We start from the raw sequence: 20,042 nt of genomic DNA, 5'->3' as shown, positions 1-20,042 counted from the left end.
CCCCACAAGGGGTCGTTGGATTGATCAATGATGAGACGAAAGGACAGGATGCAGAAGAGAAAAAAAAAAAAAAAAAAAAAACATTTAGGACACAAAATTGTGATCTGTTTTTTTGTTTGTTTGTTTGTTTGTTTGTTTGTTTGTTTGTTTAGGTCAAGCTTTCTTCTAATTTTTGCTACATGTGAATTTCTGTGTTTTATTATCTCCTCAAGCCTTAAAAGTTATTCAAATAAAACAATAAGTTCTCTTTGTAGAGCTGAAAGGTTAGTCTATGAATCAATCAGTTGATCGACAGAAGATAAATTAGCAACTATTTTGATAACTGAATAATCATTTTAATCATTTTTTAAGCAAAAATATAAAAAAATAAAGCTGGTTTCAGCTTCTCAGATGTGATTTATTGCTTTTCTGTGTTGAACATGATGATAAACTGATAATCTTTAGGGCTGTTGCTCAGATAAAACTGGACATTTGAAGATGTAACCTCGGACTGTGGGGAACTTTAACGGATATTTTTCACTATTTTCTGACATTTTGTGGACAAAATGATGAACAGAATCAAGACAATAATCGGTAACTTAACTGGTAAACTATGCAACATTTGTCAAGGGGTCTCAGGTAGACTTTGCTTTATTTTAAGGGGTCACAGGTCATAAACGTTGTGAACCACTGATCCAAAAAACACAGTTTATTGTGTTTTTACTATGAAACCGTCACTGGAACCTGTATTGTTCTGTGTTTTACTTTGACGGGACAGCAGGAGCTGTTTCCTGTCTGGAGGCGAGGCTCAGTGACGTCACTAACAGCTGCGGAGCCCCGAGCTGCGGACTTTGTTCAGCCCAATAAAAAAATATCAAGATTTTAAAAAGACTGAAGTCCAGAGGGAAGAAGAAGAAGAGGAGGAAGAATAGCAGAAAGGAAAGTTGAACTATCCGCTGGAAAAATACTTTTTCTTCACTTCAGCAGAAAAAACCTGCAGGAAAACAAAACGGTGAGTTCAGTTCAGTTATTTCTTTGTCTGCATTTTGTTCAGTTTCTGCTGAGATCAACTTGAACATTTGAAGCAAATAGAAACAAACAGCGTTGAAGGTTTTAGACATTTTTAAAATAACTGAAATTATTTTTAACGATACTTTATTTCATGCAAATTAACTAATTTTTTCCGTTATTTGGTTAAAAACTGAAATAAATGACCATATTCTTTCATTTAGATTATGACGAATGCAACATTCTTTAATATCTTCCGGTACAATAATCATATATCATAGTTTATTTTTAATTTCTAATAACACTGCAACACCAGCAGGAGGATACAGACATACCAGACACACTTTATCATGGAAATATTACAGGAATGCAGCTAAAAATAGCTACTATAGGCACTCTCTAAATATGCTGTAGGAATATTATAGAGACTATAAAACATCCATAGAAATATTTACTAGAACTGCAGGGACAATAGAGACACCATGAGGCAACATAGTGCAATATTTTATGAGTAAATATGAAAAAGAATACCTCATAATACAAGAAAATCTTTATAAATTCACCTCTGAGCAGCATAAATATTGTAAGTGATCAAATTATAGGGGAATACTGTTCAATAACAATACTATGAGAACAGCAAGGATAGTGCAACATCTCATTAGTGAACAATAAACACACTATGAGGCGCTGTTATAGGTGTAGACCATGTTTTAAAAATGGAAACACAAGGAAAAATTATAAATTCATATCTGAGCTGCATTATCATTTTAAGCACGAAAGTTATTTAACAGTACAATTCAATAACAATATTCCAACACTGCTGTAAATCAAAATAGAGAATCACACATGCAATAAGAGGTACTAAAGCAATAATATAATGGGGAATAATAAATAAAAAAGCATCAAATGACAAAAAGGGCTTTAAAACTTCAACACCCAGCAGCTTCAACAGGCTGCATGCTATTAATATGTTAATATTCATATATTAAGAAGATGTGACAGAGACTGACTGCAGGTGCAGTTTAAGTGTTACAGTGATGTTGGAGCTGCTGGTAAAATGGTTCGATCCATCTTTCTGCTTCCTGCGACGCGTTTTCCTCCAACATCAGCAGCTCCAACAAAGCAGAGACCAGACTGCTGCTGCAAGGCATGCTGGGAAAGATAGGATGGGGAGAGTCCAATGTGAAACAAAAAGGGGGGGAATAAATAAATAAATAAATAAATGACAGTAATTCTATTATAAAGCATTGAAGGTACTGAATTTTTATTCTAAAGGAATATTATAGAGATACCAGAGGAAAAAAGACAAAAACACTTAAAGACGGTTAAAGAGGATTATAGAAATGTTTTAGGGATGTTTTATTTCAGGGATAAGCTATAAAGAATCTCACACATCTCTACTGAATTAATATACAGTGATTTTTATCAGATCTTTAACTTATTCAGTTTTTGGGTTTTTTTTAGATCTAAATCTGTTTTTTCTTCTTCATTTGGAAACACAAGTTCTCCATAAGTGCTCTTTAAATGTATGTAGGAATTTGTGCACTCAAATATCTTTATGATTTTATGAGGGAATTATGATTAATTATTGTGAACAACATGAAATTATTCGTCCAGTGACATATCTCATATTAGAGTAGGTATAATAATAAGGAAATAGTCCTCCTTGTTGGCCACACAAGAGAGATCAATTAGAAATGTAATTGTTATTAATCGTAATTATGATTTTGCGAGGGTATAGGTCTTTTAAGGTTAAGTGACTGAGATACAAACACAAGAAAACACAAACAAGTCCACTTTAGTTACATACACATTTATTACTAATACTACAGGTACAAGTACTAAACACTACAACATTTTACAAACAAGACACAAGAGGGAAAGGGAAACTGGTACACAAGGCTATGGCTAGTGAATGATTTGAATGCTTGATGCAGAGTTATCTACTGTGCAGTTGGTATGAGAGACCTGACAAACAGATGAGATGACTGTTACCTGAGAAGCAGTGAGTCAAATCAACGGTACAACAAGTTAGTTCTGAATTGCTAATTGAAATGGCAAATTATGAAAACACCAGGGTTCGAGCAAGTTGATGAAGGTTTTGTAGGACTGCTTGCTTGCTCCCTGTGGTGGCTTCTTGTGGAGAATGGAGTCCGATGCACCGGGATGAGGAGCTGGAGTTTGGATCTTGTAATGATGAGTGAGTCGGCCAGTCCGGAAAAGTTTCCATTGGAAGAGAGCTCCTGGTTTATCCTCTCATGCTCTCCTAAGCTTGATCTTCAACTCATGACTCTACATTCTGAGGTTTCACCTCCTGTTGTTCTGAGTCACATCTTCAGACTAGCAAAATGCAAACTTTCAACCAGCATGGCAGAAAGCAAGAAGACAAAGACAAAAGCAAACAGCACGTAGCAACCAGCAAAAAGCAGCAGCCAAAAGAGCACCTTAAAAACAGCCTAGAGTCTCAGATAAGACACTGCTTTAAAATTTCAGTCTGCCCACCCAGAAGATGCATCCTGTCCAATCCCAGGAGTTGCAGAGCTCTGGGGGAGCAGAGTCAGTTCTGCTTTCTGCTGCCAAAATGTTCTTGGAATCTGAGATGACTCCTCAGTACATAAAATTACTGAGTTCTTCTGATATTCAGCTTAATTAAACACTTTATTGATTACAATAATTCAAATACACTAGATGAAAAACAGAAATTAATCACTGTTGTAGAAATGATGAAATTCCAGTAATGTTATAAAATCTACTGAAATAATGTTATTTGATAACGTCCTCTAAGTATTTGTGAAGAAAGCAGTTTAAATTCAGAATGTAAATTTGATTAAAAGGTGTGTTTTTTTAATGTTAAATGTCTTTGCAAATGTCCACATTTACTTTGTACAGTATGATATTATTGGTCTGATATACAGTGTATGTGTCTCAAATAAACCAACAGGAATCAAACTTTGGCTTTTAATTCTCATCATACCAGTGAAGGATTTAAGTTTTATTGATCAGTTTGAAAGACAATTCTTCATTTAAAAGCATCAACGTGAAATGAAACCTTCTCACAAACACACCGTGGTTAACCTGACCTTTTCTTACCAATAGCTGGTAGCACAGACTAAAACTGGTGCAAATTAAACCAGAACACTGCTAAAAAAAAAAATGTCAGAAACAGGTTATTTTCAAATGAACAGTAATAAATGGCATTTTAATTGACAGAGGGAAGGTAGCGTAAATAAACAAAGGCAAATTCCACAAAACCCACTAGTCTGTGAGAGTTATAATCCTTTTTTTTTTTAAGCATAATTTCTGTACTTTATTTAACTTAAAAAAATGCATTTGTGATGACCTACAGCAGTTTGACATCACTAACCATGATGTATTCCTCCAAGCATTTTTATCATTAATCTTATCTTATCTTAATCTTATCTTGTTGACCTGCTGTGATTTTCATTGCAGGAAAACATGTAAAAACTCCACTGAGCCTTTAACAGCTTCAAACAATATCAGTAAAGAGAGATTTAAATATCTGTAATATCACACTGTGTCAGTTTGTTGACAGAAGTCACACCCTGAAACACTGATGCTGCATTCAGGTCACATGGCAAAGATGGGAGAGAAGAGTTTCCACTTTACAAATATTCACTTCATCCACACAATCAGTTCATTTAACCCAGAATGTCAGCTATGTACAAGAACATGATAAATGATCTTCTCGTTGATTATCATCATTATAACTACAGTCTGATTGTACATTTCTTTATCAATTTACAAAGTGATGAGAACAAAATATCTATGATGAAGGAAGTTCTGCTGTTTTCTCTGTTTAAGACACTGAGGTGGAAGAGAAACAACAGCACACAAACACATCAATACAAACATGAAACTAACATTTAGAACAAAGAGAAGTTTATGTTTTCATCTGAAGAAACGTCAGTGAAGGTAAAAGATGTCATCATGAGCAGTGATAGCCTCCATGGATAAAAACACAGGAAAAAATGACATTTAAAGAAACTCAAAACATCATCAGAACAACAAATGATTTAACAAAGAAGTGTTGACAATCCCAGTTTGATTGACAGCTGATCTCTGTGCAGTTCAGAAACACCACAGCAACGAGCTCTCAGAAACAATGGAGACAAAAACATGAAGAATTACAAGAGAATCTGACACATGAAGTCTGAAATGACTTCTGTCTATTTGAGTTTACAGAACTCAGATGTGGTTCCATGATAAACAGGACAAAGTCCAGCATAGAGAGGCTGAGTGAATGTGGTCTGGACTCTGTGGAGTAGAGTCATGGTTTCAGAGACGCTGTAGAAGGACAGAATACCTGCTCTGTGATCCAGGTACACTCCTACTCTGGAGGAACCAGGACCTGAGACAGGAGTTTTGATACCTTCGAACCAAAATCCATAACTTTTATTGTCAGAATATAAAGCCCAAGATTTGTCATTGAATCCAAATCCACATTCCTTCGAGCCTCCTGTTCTGCTGATATTCTTGTATGCAACTGCTACATAAACTCCTCTCCCGCTCCACTCCACCTCCCAGTAACAACGTCCAGTCAGACTCTCTCTACTCAGGACCTGACACCAATCAGTGAATCTGTCTGGATGACTAGAATAAGATTGGTGTTGACTCATTCGCTCTGCTTTTCTGTTCCCCTCAGATAATAATATCAGTATGTGTGCTGTGTTTGGATCCAGTGTGATTCCACGTGAATATTTTAAGAACTCAGCTCTGGTCTTTGGTTCTGGTTGTGACGGTAAAATGTCCACTTCAGTCCCTGTCAGTGAGATGTTTGTCCATTTCTCCCTCAGGATGTCCTGTAGTTGATCTCTGAGCTCTGACACAGCTGCTGTCACATCCTCAAAGTATCTCAGAGGACGGATATTGATGCTGGATGAGTCTGTAGGTTCACTGAGTTGTGACAGTGAGGGGTAGTTGTGTAGAAACTGGTTGTGATCCTCTGTGTGTGAGAGCTGCTTCAGTTCAGCGTCTTTCCTCTTCAGCTCAGTGATCTCCTGCTCCAGCTTCTCCTGAAGCTCTTTGACTCGACTCACTTCAGTTTCCTGCTGGGATCTGATCTGCTGCTTCACATCAGAGCTTCTTTTCTGGATGAGACGGATCAGCTCAGTGAAGATCTTCTCACTGTCCTCCACTGCTTTATCAGCAGAGCGACTGACGGCCTCCACCTCCTGTTGAAGCAGCTTCACATCTTTCTCTCTGTCCTGGACTCTCTGCTGGATGTTTTGTCGACTCACCTCGAGCTCTCTCTGCCTCTCAGTCCTTTCTGCTGCAGCTGAAACTGTGTCGTGACCTTTATGTTCATCCACAGAGCAGAGATAACAGATACTCTGCTGATCAGTACGGCAGAACATCTTCATCACCTCATCATGACGAGAGCAGATGTTCTCCTGGAGCTTCTCTGAGGGGTCGACCAGCTTGTGTTTTTTGAATGTAGGTGATTCATGATGAGGTTGAAGGTGTTTCTCACAGTAAGAGGCCGGACAATGCAAACAGGACTTTAGAGCTTTCATCTTCCTCCCAGTGCAGAAATCACAGGCCACATCTTCAGGTCCAGCATAGCAGTGATCAGCAGGAGCAGCTTGGAGTCCAGTCTTCTTCAGCTGCTCCACTAAAGCTGCTAACATGGTGTTTTTCACCAGGACAGGCCTCAATGTGAAGGTCTGTCTGCACTGAGGGCAGCTGTAGATTTTCTTCTCATCCTCTTCATCCCAGAAACTTTTAATACAGCTCATGCAGTAGCTGTGTCCACAGGGAATAGTCACCGGATCCTTCAGTAGATCCAAACAGATCGAACAGCTAAATGTTTCCCAGTCCAGCTGAGCTCCTTTCTGCTCCATTTCACCTCTCAGTGGCAACGACTGTCTGAGTTTCACTTCCTTAGAAGTTGAATAGGTTTGACCTTTGATCTAAACAGCATGTGTTTCTGCAGTGAATGGAGGCTGCAGCTCTTTCACATGTTGGTTACACCCATCTTCCAACTGTAGATCTGATGGGGAGGGAACAAGGAAATATGTGGACAGACTGGAGCTTGTTGTGTTTCAAGGCAGGAAGAAGAGGGAGGAGTTATCAAGCGCTGGTACATTCCAGGAGGAGGAGCAGTTTTAAAGAGATACTGTGTATTTCAGCCTGTTTGTGTCTACAATGGAGCTCATTTCTCGTTTGAAAAAACACTCCTCACCTCTGCTTTCTGCTGCCAAAGTGTTCGTGGGATCTGAGATCTGATGTTCTATATGTCGATTACTGCAGCTCTGTCCTTTCACTGCTTATATCTTTACAAATGTCCACAATTTACTTTATCCAGTATGATTTTGGACTGATATACAGTGAATGTGTCTCAAAGAATATACATGCTATTTGAGGCACACACATATACATATATATATATATATACACACACATATATATATATATATATATGTGTATATATGTGTGTATATATATATAATCAGATGTTAGATTGTAGTTAACTGTAACAGTCCAGCTCATGAAGATCGTCTGTTTTACTGACAGAAATCCTGTAAAACAGTCCTGTATTTGCTTCTTTTTACATCCTCATGTTGTTCTCTGAGTAAACATTTGGCTTGACAGGAGAGAGTCTGCACATTTAACATTGATGACGGGTAATCAATTACATTCTTCCTGAACCTCTTCACATCAGAGCAAAACCATAACATGTGCATGAGTATGCCGACCTCACCTCAACCAGTACATTTCTTATACCATCTACTTCCTTTTTTCTTTAAACTATTATTGCTGGTAGATGAGTTTAGGTGACGCTTATTTTATACTAATTTCCAGGAAATGTTCCTTGTAACTTGTGAAAATGTAATGATTCACGTTAAGGACATTTTACAGAAAGGGTGGTGCTGTTTTTTATAAAATATAATATTTTAAAAAACAGATAAATGATAAGTTGGTTTATTTGGTAAGTGTCCAAGCATTATATCGGAGTTGTTAGTTTCCAAAAACAATTAATAAATTAACCTCTTGATAATTCATTAACTGACAGAAAATACTCAGTTTTCAGTGTGTAGTTTTATGTGTCAAACTGCATGATAGCTTATTAGATTGTTTCTTAACAGCTCTGAAATGAGAGCATTACACAGACGCTACTTTAGAAAATTATTGAAAAATTGTTCTGGAAATTATGAGTCAAGTAAGAATCTGTGGAAATAAAATGTTGCCTAAATTGTTGACAGATGCTCAATCGTTACAGCATTTTAAAAGAAACAACCTAATAAGCTAACATATAATTTCACACAGAAATATACGCATGCAAGAGTACATTTTTTTGGCCTGTGAAAGAACTGTCAAGACTCTAATTTATTAAGAATTTTTCCAAATCAAGAACTACATAATGAATCCAAATATAAACCAACTCTTTTCCTTTTTTCATATAATTTGTACACAGTTCCACCAAAATGATTTGCAAAATGTCCTGAAAACTACCTGCTACATACCTGCAAATTATAAACTGATTGGAGGAGCTTTAACCTCCACTACATCCCTGGTTAGCAGGATGAAGGCGCCCTCTTGTGTCCTGCTTCAGGTTTCAGATTTCAGTTGTTGACCTGCTGTGATTTTCATTGCAGGAAAACATGTAAAAACTCCACTGAGCCTTTGGCAGCTTCAAACAATATCAGTAAAGAGAGATTTAAATATATGTAAATCTGTCTGTAACACTGACGCTGCATTCAGGTCACATGGGAAATATGGGAGAGAAGAGTTTACAGTCTGCAAATATTCACTTCATCCACACAATCAGTTCATTTAACCCAGAATGTCAGCTATGTACAAGAACATGATAAATGATCTCCTTGTTGATTATTATCATTATAATTACAGTTTGATTGTACATCTCTTTATCAATTTACTAAGTGGTTAAAACATGAAACTAACGTTTAGAACAAAGAGAAGTTTATATTTTCATCTGAAGAAACGTCAGTGAAGGTAAAAGACGTCATCATGAGCAGTGATAGCCTCCATGGATAAAAACACACAGGAAAAAGTGACATTTAAAGAAACTCAAAACATCATCAGAACAACAAATGATTTAACAAAAAAGTGTTGACAATCTCAGTTTGATTGACAGCTGATCTCTGTGCAGTTCAGAAACACCACAGCAACGAGCTCTCAGAAACAATGGAGACAAAACATGAAGAATTACAACAAAGAATCTGACACATGAAGTCTGAAATGACTTCTGTCTATTTGAGTTTACAGAACTCAGCTGTGGCTCCATTAAGTCCAGCATAGAGAGGCTGAGTGAATGTGGTCTGGACTCTGTGGAGAAGAGTCATGGTTTCAGAGACACTGTAGAAGGACAGAATACCTGCACTGTGATCCAGGTACACTCCTACTCTGGAGGACTGAGGACCTGAGAAGGGAGTTGAGATGTTGTTGAACCTAAATTCATAACTGTTAGTGTCACATCTTAAAGCCCAAGATTTGTCATTGTATCCAAATCCACATTTATCTGAGCCTCCTCCTCTTCTGATATTCTTGTATGCGACTGCTACACAACCTCCTCCGTCTCTCCACTCCACCTCCCAGTAACAACGTCCAGTCAGACTCTCTCTACTCAGGACCTGACACCAAAAATTGAATCTGTCTACATGATAAGGATAACCCTGGTTTTTAGCTGCTTCTACTTTTCTGTTTCCCTCAGATAATAATAGATGTACGTTTGCAGTGTTTGGATCCAGTGTGATGTCTCTGAAATGTTTTAAGAATCCAGCTCTGGTCTTTGGTTCTGGTTGTGACAGTAAACCATCCACATTACTCACTGTCAGTGAGATATTCATCCATTTCTCCCTCAGGATGTCCTGTAGTTGATCTCTGAGCTCTGACACTGCTGCTGTCACATCCTCAAAGTATCTCAGAGGATGGATATTGATGCTGGATGAGTCTGTAGGTTCACTGAGTTGTGACAGTGAGGGGTAGTTGTGTAGAAACTGGTTGTGATCCTCTGTGTGTGAGAACTGCTTCAGTTCAGCGTCTTTCCTCTTCAGCTCAGTGATCTCCTGCTCCAGCTTCTCCTGAAGCTCTTTGACTCGACTCACTTCAGTTTCCTGCTGGGATCTGATCTGCTGCTTCACATCAGAGCTTCTTTTCTGGATGAGACGGATCAGCTCAGTGAAGATCTTCTGACTGTCCTCCACTGCTTTATCAGCAGAGCGACTGACGGCCTCCACCTCCTGTTGAAGCAGCTTCACATCTTTCTCTCTGTCCTGGATTCTCTGCTGGATGTTTTGTCGACTCACCTCGAGCTCTCTCTGCCTCTCAGTCCTTTCTACTGCAGCTGAGACTGTGTCGTGGCCTTTATGTTCATCCACAGGGCAGAGATAACAGATACTCTGCTGATCAGTACGACAGAACATCTTCATCACCTCATCATGACGAGAGCAGATGTTCTCCTGGAGCTTCTTGGAAGGGTTGACCAGCTTGTGTTTTTCGAAAGCAGGCAATTCATAGTGAAGTTGGAGGTGTTTCTCACAGTAAGAGATCAGACACACCAGACAGGACTTGAGGGCTTTCATCTTCCTCCCAGTGCAGACATCACAGGCCACATCTTCAGGTCCAGCATAGCAGTGATCAGCAGGAGCAGCTTGGAGTCCAGTCTTCTTCAGCTGCTCCACTATATCTGCCAACATGGTGCTTTTCACCAGAACAGGTCTCGGTGTGAAGGTCTGTCTGCACTGAGGGCAGCTGTACATCTTCCTCTGATCCTCTCCATCCCAGTGTGTTTTAATACAGCTCATGCAGTAGCTGTGTCCACAGGGAATAGTCACCGGATCCTTCAGTAGATCCAAACAGACCGAACAAGAGAAGGTTTTTCGGTCCAGCTGAACTCCTTGCTGCGACATTTCGGCTCTCAGTGGCAACGACTGTCTGAGTTTCACTTCCTTAGAAATTGAACAAGTTTGAGCAGCATGTCTCTGTATGTAATACAGCTGACAGCTCTTGTATTACATCACACGTCGGTAACACCCATCTTCAAACTGTAGATCTGAAGGGGAGGTAACAAGGAAATCTGTGGACAGACTGGAGCTTGTCATGTTTGAGAGCAGGAAGAAGAAGGAGGAGTTATCAAGTGCTGATTCATTCTAGCAGGAGTAGAAATACTGTGATGTTAAACAGTGTTCCCTCATTTATGATGAAATCTCTGTTAAAATCTGTTCCCCATTTGTGTTTTCCGGTGTAAAATACTTGTTAGCATGAGATGAGATTTCTCCATATTTCTCATAATTTCCAAATCAATCTGTATTTATTTTTTTTTATAAAACATTTGACTTATGATAAGTAATTATCAAACCACACACAGCTTTTCTTTCTCATCATACCAATAAAGTATTTAAGCTTTATCAAGATTTGAGCTTTATTAAAAATAAATGAGCTTATTGTCATAAATAGTGTATTGATGCCTCAGTTATATTATAGGAGGGAAAACTACATTTAAACATCCAGTCAGTGAAAATCATAAACCAACAGTTTAACACAATGATTTATTCCTCCAGGTATTTTTATCATTAATCTTCTCTGTACTGAGTGGAGGAGCTTTAACCTCCACTGCATCCCTGCTAATCAGGATGTGAAGGCGCCCTCTTGTGTCCTGCTTCAGTTTTCAGATTTCAGTTGTTGTAAAAACTTCACTGAGCGTTTAACAGCTTCAAATACTGTCAGTAAAGATCTGTGACGTTTCCAAAAGAGCTTTACATCTTTAACTTCACTAAAAGCTAAATCACCAGCATGTTTGTTCTGTTAAACACTGTCCTGGAGCCTCCGGGGGTCTGTTGTTATTGTTTAAAATAACAAGGAGCATTTTTCAGTTGAAAGAGAGAAAGATGGGAAGGGAAACCCCCCCCACCCCGTCCTGCATTCACTGTAATACAGAGAGTCTCTGTGTTCAGCCCACTAACAGTCGCTGACCCAGTTCATCTGTTCACCGTCGTTTATCTTTCATCCGACACAACAGAACAAGAGTAGACAGAGGGGATCTTTAGAGGATCTCTGAGCGCGCTCAGTGAGGCCGCTGATGTTCAGAAAATAGATAATGTGGGATTCAAACCTTCTACCACTTTAATAATGATTGACAGGTCTGATGCTAAACAACTAAATTCAGATTATTAATATTTTCTGATGCTGTTAAAAGTTGTAGAAACAAACCTTTTCTTTTCTTTTTATTTATTGTGTGTACGTTGTTTGCTACGTGGTTCTGTTTACATGCTAAATTGTATTTCTTTGTATCATTTTTCATTCACAATAAGGTCGAATCTCATCTTATGTACAGCAGGCCTGTTTACTTTTAGTCTTTATTAATGTGTTGACAGATTTGTATGTATATAAGCTATAAGTTATTGTTTGGGTCTAATGTTTTTATTTTAATCATTAAGTTCAGGTTGGGCTGCAACTAAAAATTATTTTCATTATCTGTTAATCTTCCAATATAAATCATCAATAAGCTGTAAAAAATGACAGAAAGTAAGATGACGCCTTTAAATGTGTCATTTCATCTGATCAACAGTCCAAAACACAAAGAAAATCAATTTAGTGTCAAAGAAAAGCTGCAAATTCTCTAATTTAAGAACCAGAAAGCGTCACATATTTACTGTTTTGGTTTGAGAAGTGACAAAAAAAGTTGTCGATTAGCTAATTGATTAATCGACTAATTGTTTCAGTTCTACACTGGACTGTAATTTTTATTCTCCTGTTTAATCTTCCTCTATTTGACCTTTGTATTATTTTTTTATTTTACTCATTTAAAATCTTAATTTTATTGTCTTTTCTTATTGCATTGTGTTTCTTTTCTTATTTCCTTTTAGGTGTTATTATCAAAAATAGTTTCTGATTAATTTTCTGTCGATCAATCAGCTCTAAACTGACGTCTTACAGATCAAACTGTTATAAAACTCTCTCTTCAGCCTGATGTTTCATAATCATCTGGTTTATTTTTGCACGTGAAGTCACTGGGAAAAAAAAAACAAAAAAAAACAAAACACGTGACCGAAAAGACAAATGATGAATCTGAACGGAGCCTTCGGGCTTGTCACCATGTGACTGTGACAGTTGAATTTCCTTCCAGCAGAGACGGAGTTAACAGGAAACATGAGCTCAGAGTCACAGCCCATCTGTTTTTCTCTTTTCTCTTTCTTCTGCATTTTTTTTCTCAGGCTGCCGCTGCTGCAGGATGTGAAAGAACCACAACAGAAAGAAAGACTTTGCTGAAAACCGAGCGCACAAGAACAAGAACTGAGCAGAAAGTTTAAAGGTAAGGGTTTAAAAAAAAACGTGTGATGTGTTTCGGTGTAAATACGCTGCTCTTCTTCAGTAGTCTGATCAGTTTGGATTAGATTCTAGCTGGTAGAGTCTTAGTTTAGTTAATCCTCGAGAGGAGAAGGAGGAGGACTCCTCTGATCAGCTCAGCAGAGATTAACTGAACTACAATAACTTACTGAAGAGCAGATGAGGGAGGAACTTACATTTTGGTGCCTTTAAAAAATCAAACTGCTCTGCTTTTTCTTTCCTGTCTGTTTGGTTTTATTCAATATTTTTCTTCTTATCAACAAATCTCATGTTTGGATTCAAACCATCGATGAACTGATCCACTAACAAGTCTCGTGTGTGTTCATCCAGAGCCTGATATATCTTCTTCTTCTGTGCCGTAGACCTCTTTTGTTGTTATAAACTATTAAAAACACATCAGAGAGCCGCATCGCTGCACTGGATGACATGTTCCTTCATCACCATGAACACACACACTGCAGTTTATTTTGACTCAGTCTGTCTCGGGCGAGTCGAGGCAAGTTTTTTTTTATACAGCAGCTTCCAACAACAAAGCAAATCAAAGTGATTTATATAAAACATAAAATGCAACAATATATATAACAATAATATGACAAGACAATAAAAAAATACACATTAATGTAGGATTTCAAATTAGTCAAAGGAAAAAAAGAAGATAAAAGTAAGGAAGAACAGAAGATAACAGACTACAGAGGAGCTGCAACAATTAGTCGATTAATCAGCTGGTCTTAATTAGCTGATCAGCAGAAAATTGATTCAACTATTCTGATCATCTCTGATAATCTATATATGGATAATTTATATATGGTTTTTCAGGCTCTAAAATTTGATATTTTGCTGCTTTTCCTTGTCTTATATTATAATAAATTGACTTTTGGGGGGTTTTATACTGTCGATCAGGCAAAACCAGACATTTGATTGATGTTTTATCGATCAATCAATTAACAACAATCAATTAATCAAAAAAGATGACTCGATAATGAAAATCATTGTTAGTCGCAGCCCTCATGCAGTGTGAGATTGAAATAAATAAATAGATCTGAATTTACTTCAGTAAAAGACAAATACAGCCAGAGTGTGAATCTGAAGCACAGGAAGTACTTGTCTGCACATGCTCAGTGGCGTTACATAAAACTACTCCCCGGAGACTGAAAACGTGATCGCTGTTATTAGTCTGTGGAGACGTTTCTAAACGAGCTCACGTGACCAAACTCTTCATGATGAAGGAACATGTCTCTGACGTGTTTTTAGATATATCAGGCTTTGGATGAACACACTGTACTTGTTAGTGGATCGGTTCATTTGTTGGTTTGGATCCAAATTTAACATTTGATGAACTCATCCAAGACCAAAACATCCTCATGACTCCAGCGGGGAAAGAAATTTATTAAGTAATAAGTGAAGTCAGCAACTTTTACACAGAATCTCATTTATAAACTGGCTGATTTTTCTCACTGTTGTTTCAAATACGACTGTAATTTGTTATTTTATTATTTAACTTCCTGTTAATAGTGCGAGTGGTTTCTCACCACTGGTTTCTGGTTTCTGGTTTCTTTCACAGATCGACAGATCGACGCTCGGCTGTAGACAAACATGGCTCTGTTCTTCTCCGGAGCTGTTACAAGTACGTCAGCAACAACAGCGTGAACGCCAAACACACACGCACACACACACACACACACACATGCACACACACACACACACACACACACACACACACACACACATACATTGTTTTATTAGGATCCCCATTAGCTGCCAGTTTAATGACAGCCAGTCTTCCCGGAGGTTCCTCGCAATACAATGATTACAACAGAACACATAATAAATTAAGAAAAGAAGTTGTTAATAATAATAATGATAAACTGAAAGAAAGAGGACGTAGCACAACATTAAATTTACCCGTTCATGAAGATAATGAAATAAAAACACTTTTTTTAAAAAGAAGATAAATACAGAAGAAAAACAACAATCATACGTTCATCTGCAACACTTTTCAGTATCTTTTTAAATCTATATTTATTCTGTACTCGCCCTGCGGACGCTGGTAGCTTGTTCCAATTAAATACGGCTCTATATCTGACTGTAGATTTTAAATTATTATTTTAAATGATTATTTCTAGGTCGAGGAAGTACCAGGTCGCCACCTAGTGCCTGTCTGGTGAAACTAACGCTGTCAAGACAAATTCATTCAAGTTTGATTAAGTGGTTAAAGGGAGAAAAAGCCCTGATTATACTCTCTAATGCAGCACTTTTATGACATTCCAGATATTATTACACTATTATGTAGCTTGATATTTGGAAACTTTGAGATCTTTACCAGCATTAAAAATTGTTCTGTGGCTCTGAACGTGGTTTATCCAAACCACGTGTGTTGTTTAATGAGCCCACCGGCGGCTCCAGACGGGTTGAAGAGGTTAACTCGCAGCCCAGAACAGTTTCTGATGACGTCATGTTGCTCCTGTTTTCTTACCTTGCGAGGCAGCTGGAGTCACGAGATCACGCGAGAATAACATGTTGTCAGGCTTCAAGTTATACGCTTGCAGCGTCCCATGAGGAACTACTGGCAGCTTCCAAGGACGACTTCTCAGATGTTTCTGTGTAAAACAAACCATCTGACGCGTCACGTTACCTGTTTTCTCCTCTGATAAAGACAACATCATGTCTGGTGTCTGTACGGTGATTCTTCACCTGCGTTTGATCGTAAAACAAACAAATTTGCAATCTCATTTCTGTTTAGTGTCAGATGGCGTCATCAAAACACATTCAGACACTCTGGTCATTTCACATCTACATTTACCGTTTTGTCTGTCGTTGCAACACATGATGGTAGTTTGCTGTTGCTTAGTGACCGATGAGTGTAAGACAACAATTTATCTTGTGTTGTTTGATCATTTTATAGGATGTAATAGTGCAAAATGTCAAAAAAAATACTTTGAAGAGGACATTACCTTGGACACAGCCATGATCTTCAGTTCTTAAAATGAACAAAAATCACACCTTCAAATCATTAAATTGCTCTTAATTTGAAGTTCTCACGTGTGAATTAGAAAATAAAGTTTAATGCTTATTGTGATTGGCCAGTTGTAGATTATTCTAAACAACATTTGTCCAAAACAAATTCAAATTTTTAAAAAAAATCTAATAATTAGTGGTGTTATCTATTATATATGTAAGTAGTTATAATTTCTTTATTTGTTATTTTATACTGTTGCTCTCAGCAGTTTATCATTTTGTGAAATGGAAAAAAAAGGTTGAAACATGTTTACGATTCCACAAACATAAATATCAACAGTGTTGCCTGATGTGTGATAATTATCATAGTTGTACGATAATTTTGTCCTCTTTATGATGTACGATCAATAATGCCAGAAGTCCCATAATGTACGATAATTTGATCATTTTGTGACACTTAGTATAAATACAGGGCAACCTGTATGTGCTCGTCACACAGGTTGCGTCAGTTGCTGCCTTCCAGTGCTGTGGGAAATTAAAAACTCACGTCTACAACGCAGAAGAAAGACAGCAGCCTTGATGTGTAGAGCAACATCTGAACATCACGCTGTCTAAAAGCCTCTAACATGCATGTTTTTTTCTCCAATATGCCTCCTTTGATGAGATATTTTACATTAGTAATCTAGAAATATTTTCTAAGTTGTATTTGTGACCGCACATCTTCAAAGTCGGACTTTATGGTGCGTCCATGAACGCAGCACGGCAGTTTGTTCTCTTGGTTATGACTCATGTACAATAATTTTCCTCAAAATACGATCATTTTAAGCCTCTAGTACGATACTTTAACATCTCCCATCTGGCAGCGCTGTGCATCCAGCAGAGCATCACTTCAGTATCGGTACTGAAACGAAGATATTGATTGATGACACTTATAGTTGACCTGTTGATGGGGACAGATTTAACACGGCGTGTTGTGATGTGATGTAACACGGTTAACTTCTCAGTTCTGTTCTTTACTTTGCTGCTGTGATGTGGTTTAAATGATCTTGAGCACAAGGTGATTAATAATCTTCCTGTGTGTGACACTCCTGCCTGCTGACGGTCATTTATCAGCATGTAGTCCTCGGGAATGCTCCGTCGCTCTTCAGATAAAGTTGTCTTTATTTAGAAAACTCTCAGAGCAAAGTCGGCTTCACGAAACAACACAGGACACACCAGTAACGTGTGTGAGCTGTTTTACAGTAGAAGAAGAAGGACTGAGATCTTTTATTTAAGTAAAATTTAGAAACACAGCAGTATAAAAATACTCTTTACAAGTAAAAGTGCCGATGTCTCTTCAGCAAGGTAGAAAAAATTGTTGCAAATGAAGAGTTCAGTGCAGGTTTGAAGCCCTGGATTTTGACTTGCAGGCAGCATTTTTGTGTTTAATGCTCTGATGTTTAACATCTGACATTATAACAGGATATAAATAACAGAAAAACACACCCTAAGTGAAAATACATAAGTATTAGTTGCAAAATTTACTTGAAGGACGGGTTCAGAATATTTCCAGTGTGTCTTAAAACAACAGTCAGGTGTCCATATGAACAGTGAAAGAGGTTTTCCTCGCTGTAATCATTCCTCCTGTTCATACTGGATATTAAAAGATTATAATCATATTTTGACACATGTGATCATGAAGAGCAGCAATAAGTGAGCAAGTAAAGATTTAAAGATTGATTCATACAGCACATTATTTCAATGTTAATTTAGGCTCCTGACTGTTGCTTTAAGACACACTCGAAAAATGTGAACCCATCCTTTAGAGTATCAAAAGTACAAGTACTCATTATGTTAAACTGTCTCACTCAGTGTTGTATTATATATATATATAAATCCCCTGTGATGAGTATTCAACCTTCTGGGAATTTTTCATGTTTTATTGTTTTACAACATTGAATCAAAGGAGATTTAATGTGACTTTTTTGACACTGATCACTAGAAAAAGACCTTTGATGCCAAAGTGAAATAGATCTCCAAAGTGATAAAAAAAAAAGAATTACAGATAAAAAAAAATTCATCATTTGTTTTACTTGTAAATTTTAGATCTTTTAGAGCTGTTAACAACTCATAGACATGTGAAATGTGACCCCGACTACACACTGCTTTTTGTAAGACGTCAAAAGCCAAAAAGGTTGGAAACCACTGGTTTCATCTTTAACAATGTGTTGTATTTTAAAAGCTTGTTATATTATCCATTGTGTCAAATCTTCATCTGAAAAGTAACTAAAGCTGTCAAATAAATGTAGTGGAGTAGAAAGTACAATATTTCCCTCTGAAATGTAGAAAGTAGCATCACATGGAAATACTCAAGTGAAGTACAAGTACCTCAAAACTGTACTTGAGTAAATATATTTAGTCTTTAACCTGTTTATTAGTGTAACTTATATCTGATCTTTGTTGTTCAGGTTCACCCATAAAACGACGGTTGCGAGGTCATCACTCCTGTCAGAGGTAAAAACTTCTTCTTTTGCTCTTTGTGACTAAATCTGAAGTTGTTTGTTGTGTTTCGTTGCAGCAGAGACGACGGTTTGTTTTCATAGTAAGAAAACTGAACTACTGCTGTTTAGAAAATCTCCGTCCATTCACTTCAATGGAGAAAGAGACGAGATGTATTCAGTTCCTGTTGTCAATGAATCTCACACAGACGTTAATATGACTGAACTTTACAACCATTTCGCGAAAATTTATCTCATTTTGGGTTCTCAAATGTGAGGATTCAGTGATTTATATTTATTTTCTTCACATAAATCATCTTAAAAATTAATATCTTTGTGTTTTGGACCATTGGTTGGACAAAACAGCCAATTTGAAAACGTTATCTTGGACTGTGAGAAATTTGTAATTAGCATGTTTTACAATTTTTGACATTTCATAGACTGAACAATTAATCAATTAATTTAAAATATAATCAATAACAAGCTGGCATTTAACGTGTTTGTATGTTCTATTAGTAGCATTTTAACATGTTTATGTTAATATTTGAACACGCACACGGATAGTATGTTAACATGTAGCCTGTTAGCATGTCATGCTAGCAATGATTTCAAAGTATAACTGAGGCTGATTCATTCGTTTTAAATTTTCTGTTTTATCCCGCCCTCTAACCTCCTGTCCGTGTCTCCCGCAGCCTCGACCTGTCTCTCCTCTCTCCCGACTCCTCGTACGTCTGTTACTCATCCGCGGATGGCGGCGATCCCTGCAGCTGCCGCCGCTCGCCGCGCCTCCTCACCAACGGATACTACGCCGTCACCGAGGACAGCTTCTCCTGGGACGACGACGGCAACGTGTCGCTGACGCCCTGCAAAACCAACGTGTCCTACAAGGAGAACCTGGTCAGGTGAGATGGACACAATGTTTATCAAATCCATTTACATGAACAACAATAATAAACTTTATTTATACAGAACATTTCGTACAAAAAGATGCAATAATATGGAAAAAACCTAAAAGACAGATGTAAGAAATGGGAACATTAAAGATATGACGGGATTAATTAAAAGATTAACCAAAGTAAGATATTCTAACGAACTACGGCTGCAACTGATGATTATTTTCATTTTCATTAATGTGTAAGTGATTAATCGATTAGTTGTTTTGACTATTAAATGTCAGAAAATGGTGAAAAACTGATGTTCTCAGATGTCTTGTTTTGTCCACAAACCAAAGATATTCAGTTTATGATCATAGAGGACAAAAGAAACCAGAAAATATCCACATTTGAGAAGCTGGAA

At 37.5% G+C, this 20,042-nt stretch overlaps 3 protein-coding genes across 3 annotated transcripts in view; 1 reads left to right on the top strand and 2 right to left on the bottom strand.

Annotated features, from left to right (window-relative positions):
- The first annotated feature begins 791 nt into the window (after positions 1-791).
- The window catches only part of tmem71 (transmembrane protein 71), a 31,250-nt gene continuing 11,999 nt past the window's right edge, over positions 792-20,042 (top strand). The window contains exons 1-5 of the mRNA XM_067606835.1: positions 792-991; positions 13,182-13,279; positions 14,876-14,938; positions 18,717-18,762; positions 19,439-19,648. Of these exons, the coding sequence (XP_067462936.1) occupies positions 14,908-14,938; positions 18,717-18,762; positions 19,439-19,648 (287 nt within the window). The 5' untranslated portion in view covers positions 792-991; positions 13,182-13,279; positions 14,876-14,907. The remainder of the gene's footprint in view (positions 992-13,181; positions 13,280-14,875; positions 14,939-18,716; positions 18,763-19,438; positions 19,649-20,042) is intronic.
- LOC137194717 (tripartite motif-containing protein 16-like) lies at positions 3,967-7,312 on the bottom strand. Its single transcript, XM_067606832.1, has one exon. It carries the CDS (start codon positions 6,846-6,848, stop codon positions 5,175-5,177), a length of 1,674 nt encoding a protein of 557 aa, XP_067462933.1. The 5' UTR covers positions 6,849-7,312; the 3' UTR covers positions 3,967-5,174.
- LOC137194718 (tripartite motif-containing protein 16-like) lies at positions 8,912-11,879 on the bottom strand. The gene has a single exon (XM_067606833.1). It carries the CDS (start codon positions 10,875-10,877, stop codon positions 9,219-9,221), a length of 1,659 nt encoding a protein of 552 aa, XP_067462934.1. The 5' UTR covers positions 10,878-11,879; the 3' UTR covers positions 8,912-9,218.

This window comes from Thunnus thynnus, chromosome 12 (genome assembly GCF_963924715.1).
Source record: "Thunnus thynnus chromosome 12, fThuThy2.1, whole genome shotgun sequence".
Lineage (NCBI taxonomy): Eukaryota > Metazoa > Chordata > Actinopteri > Scombriformes > Scombridae > Thunnus > Thunnus thynnus.
This window is presented reverse-complemented; position numbering and strand designations above follow the sequence as displayed.

What these genes read in the sequence shown, in the direction of transcription:
- LOC137194718 (XM_067606833.1), bottom strand. Translation starts at nt 10,877, where the DNA reads ATGTCGCAGCAAGGAGTTCAGCTGGACCGAAAAACCTTCTCTTGTTCG.
- LOC137194717 (XM_067606832.1), bottom strand. Translation starts at nt 6,848, where the DNA reads ATGGAGCAGAAAGGAGCTCAGCTGGACTGGGAAACATTTAGCTGTTCG.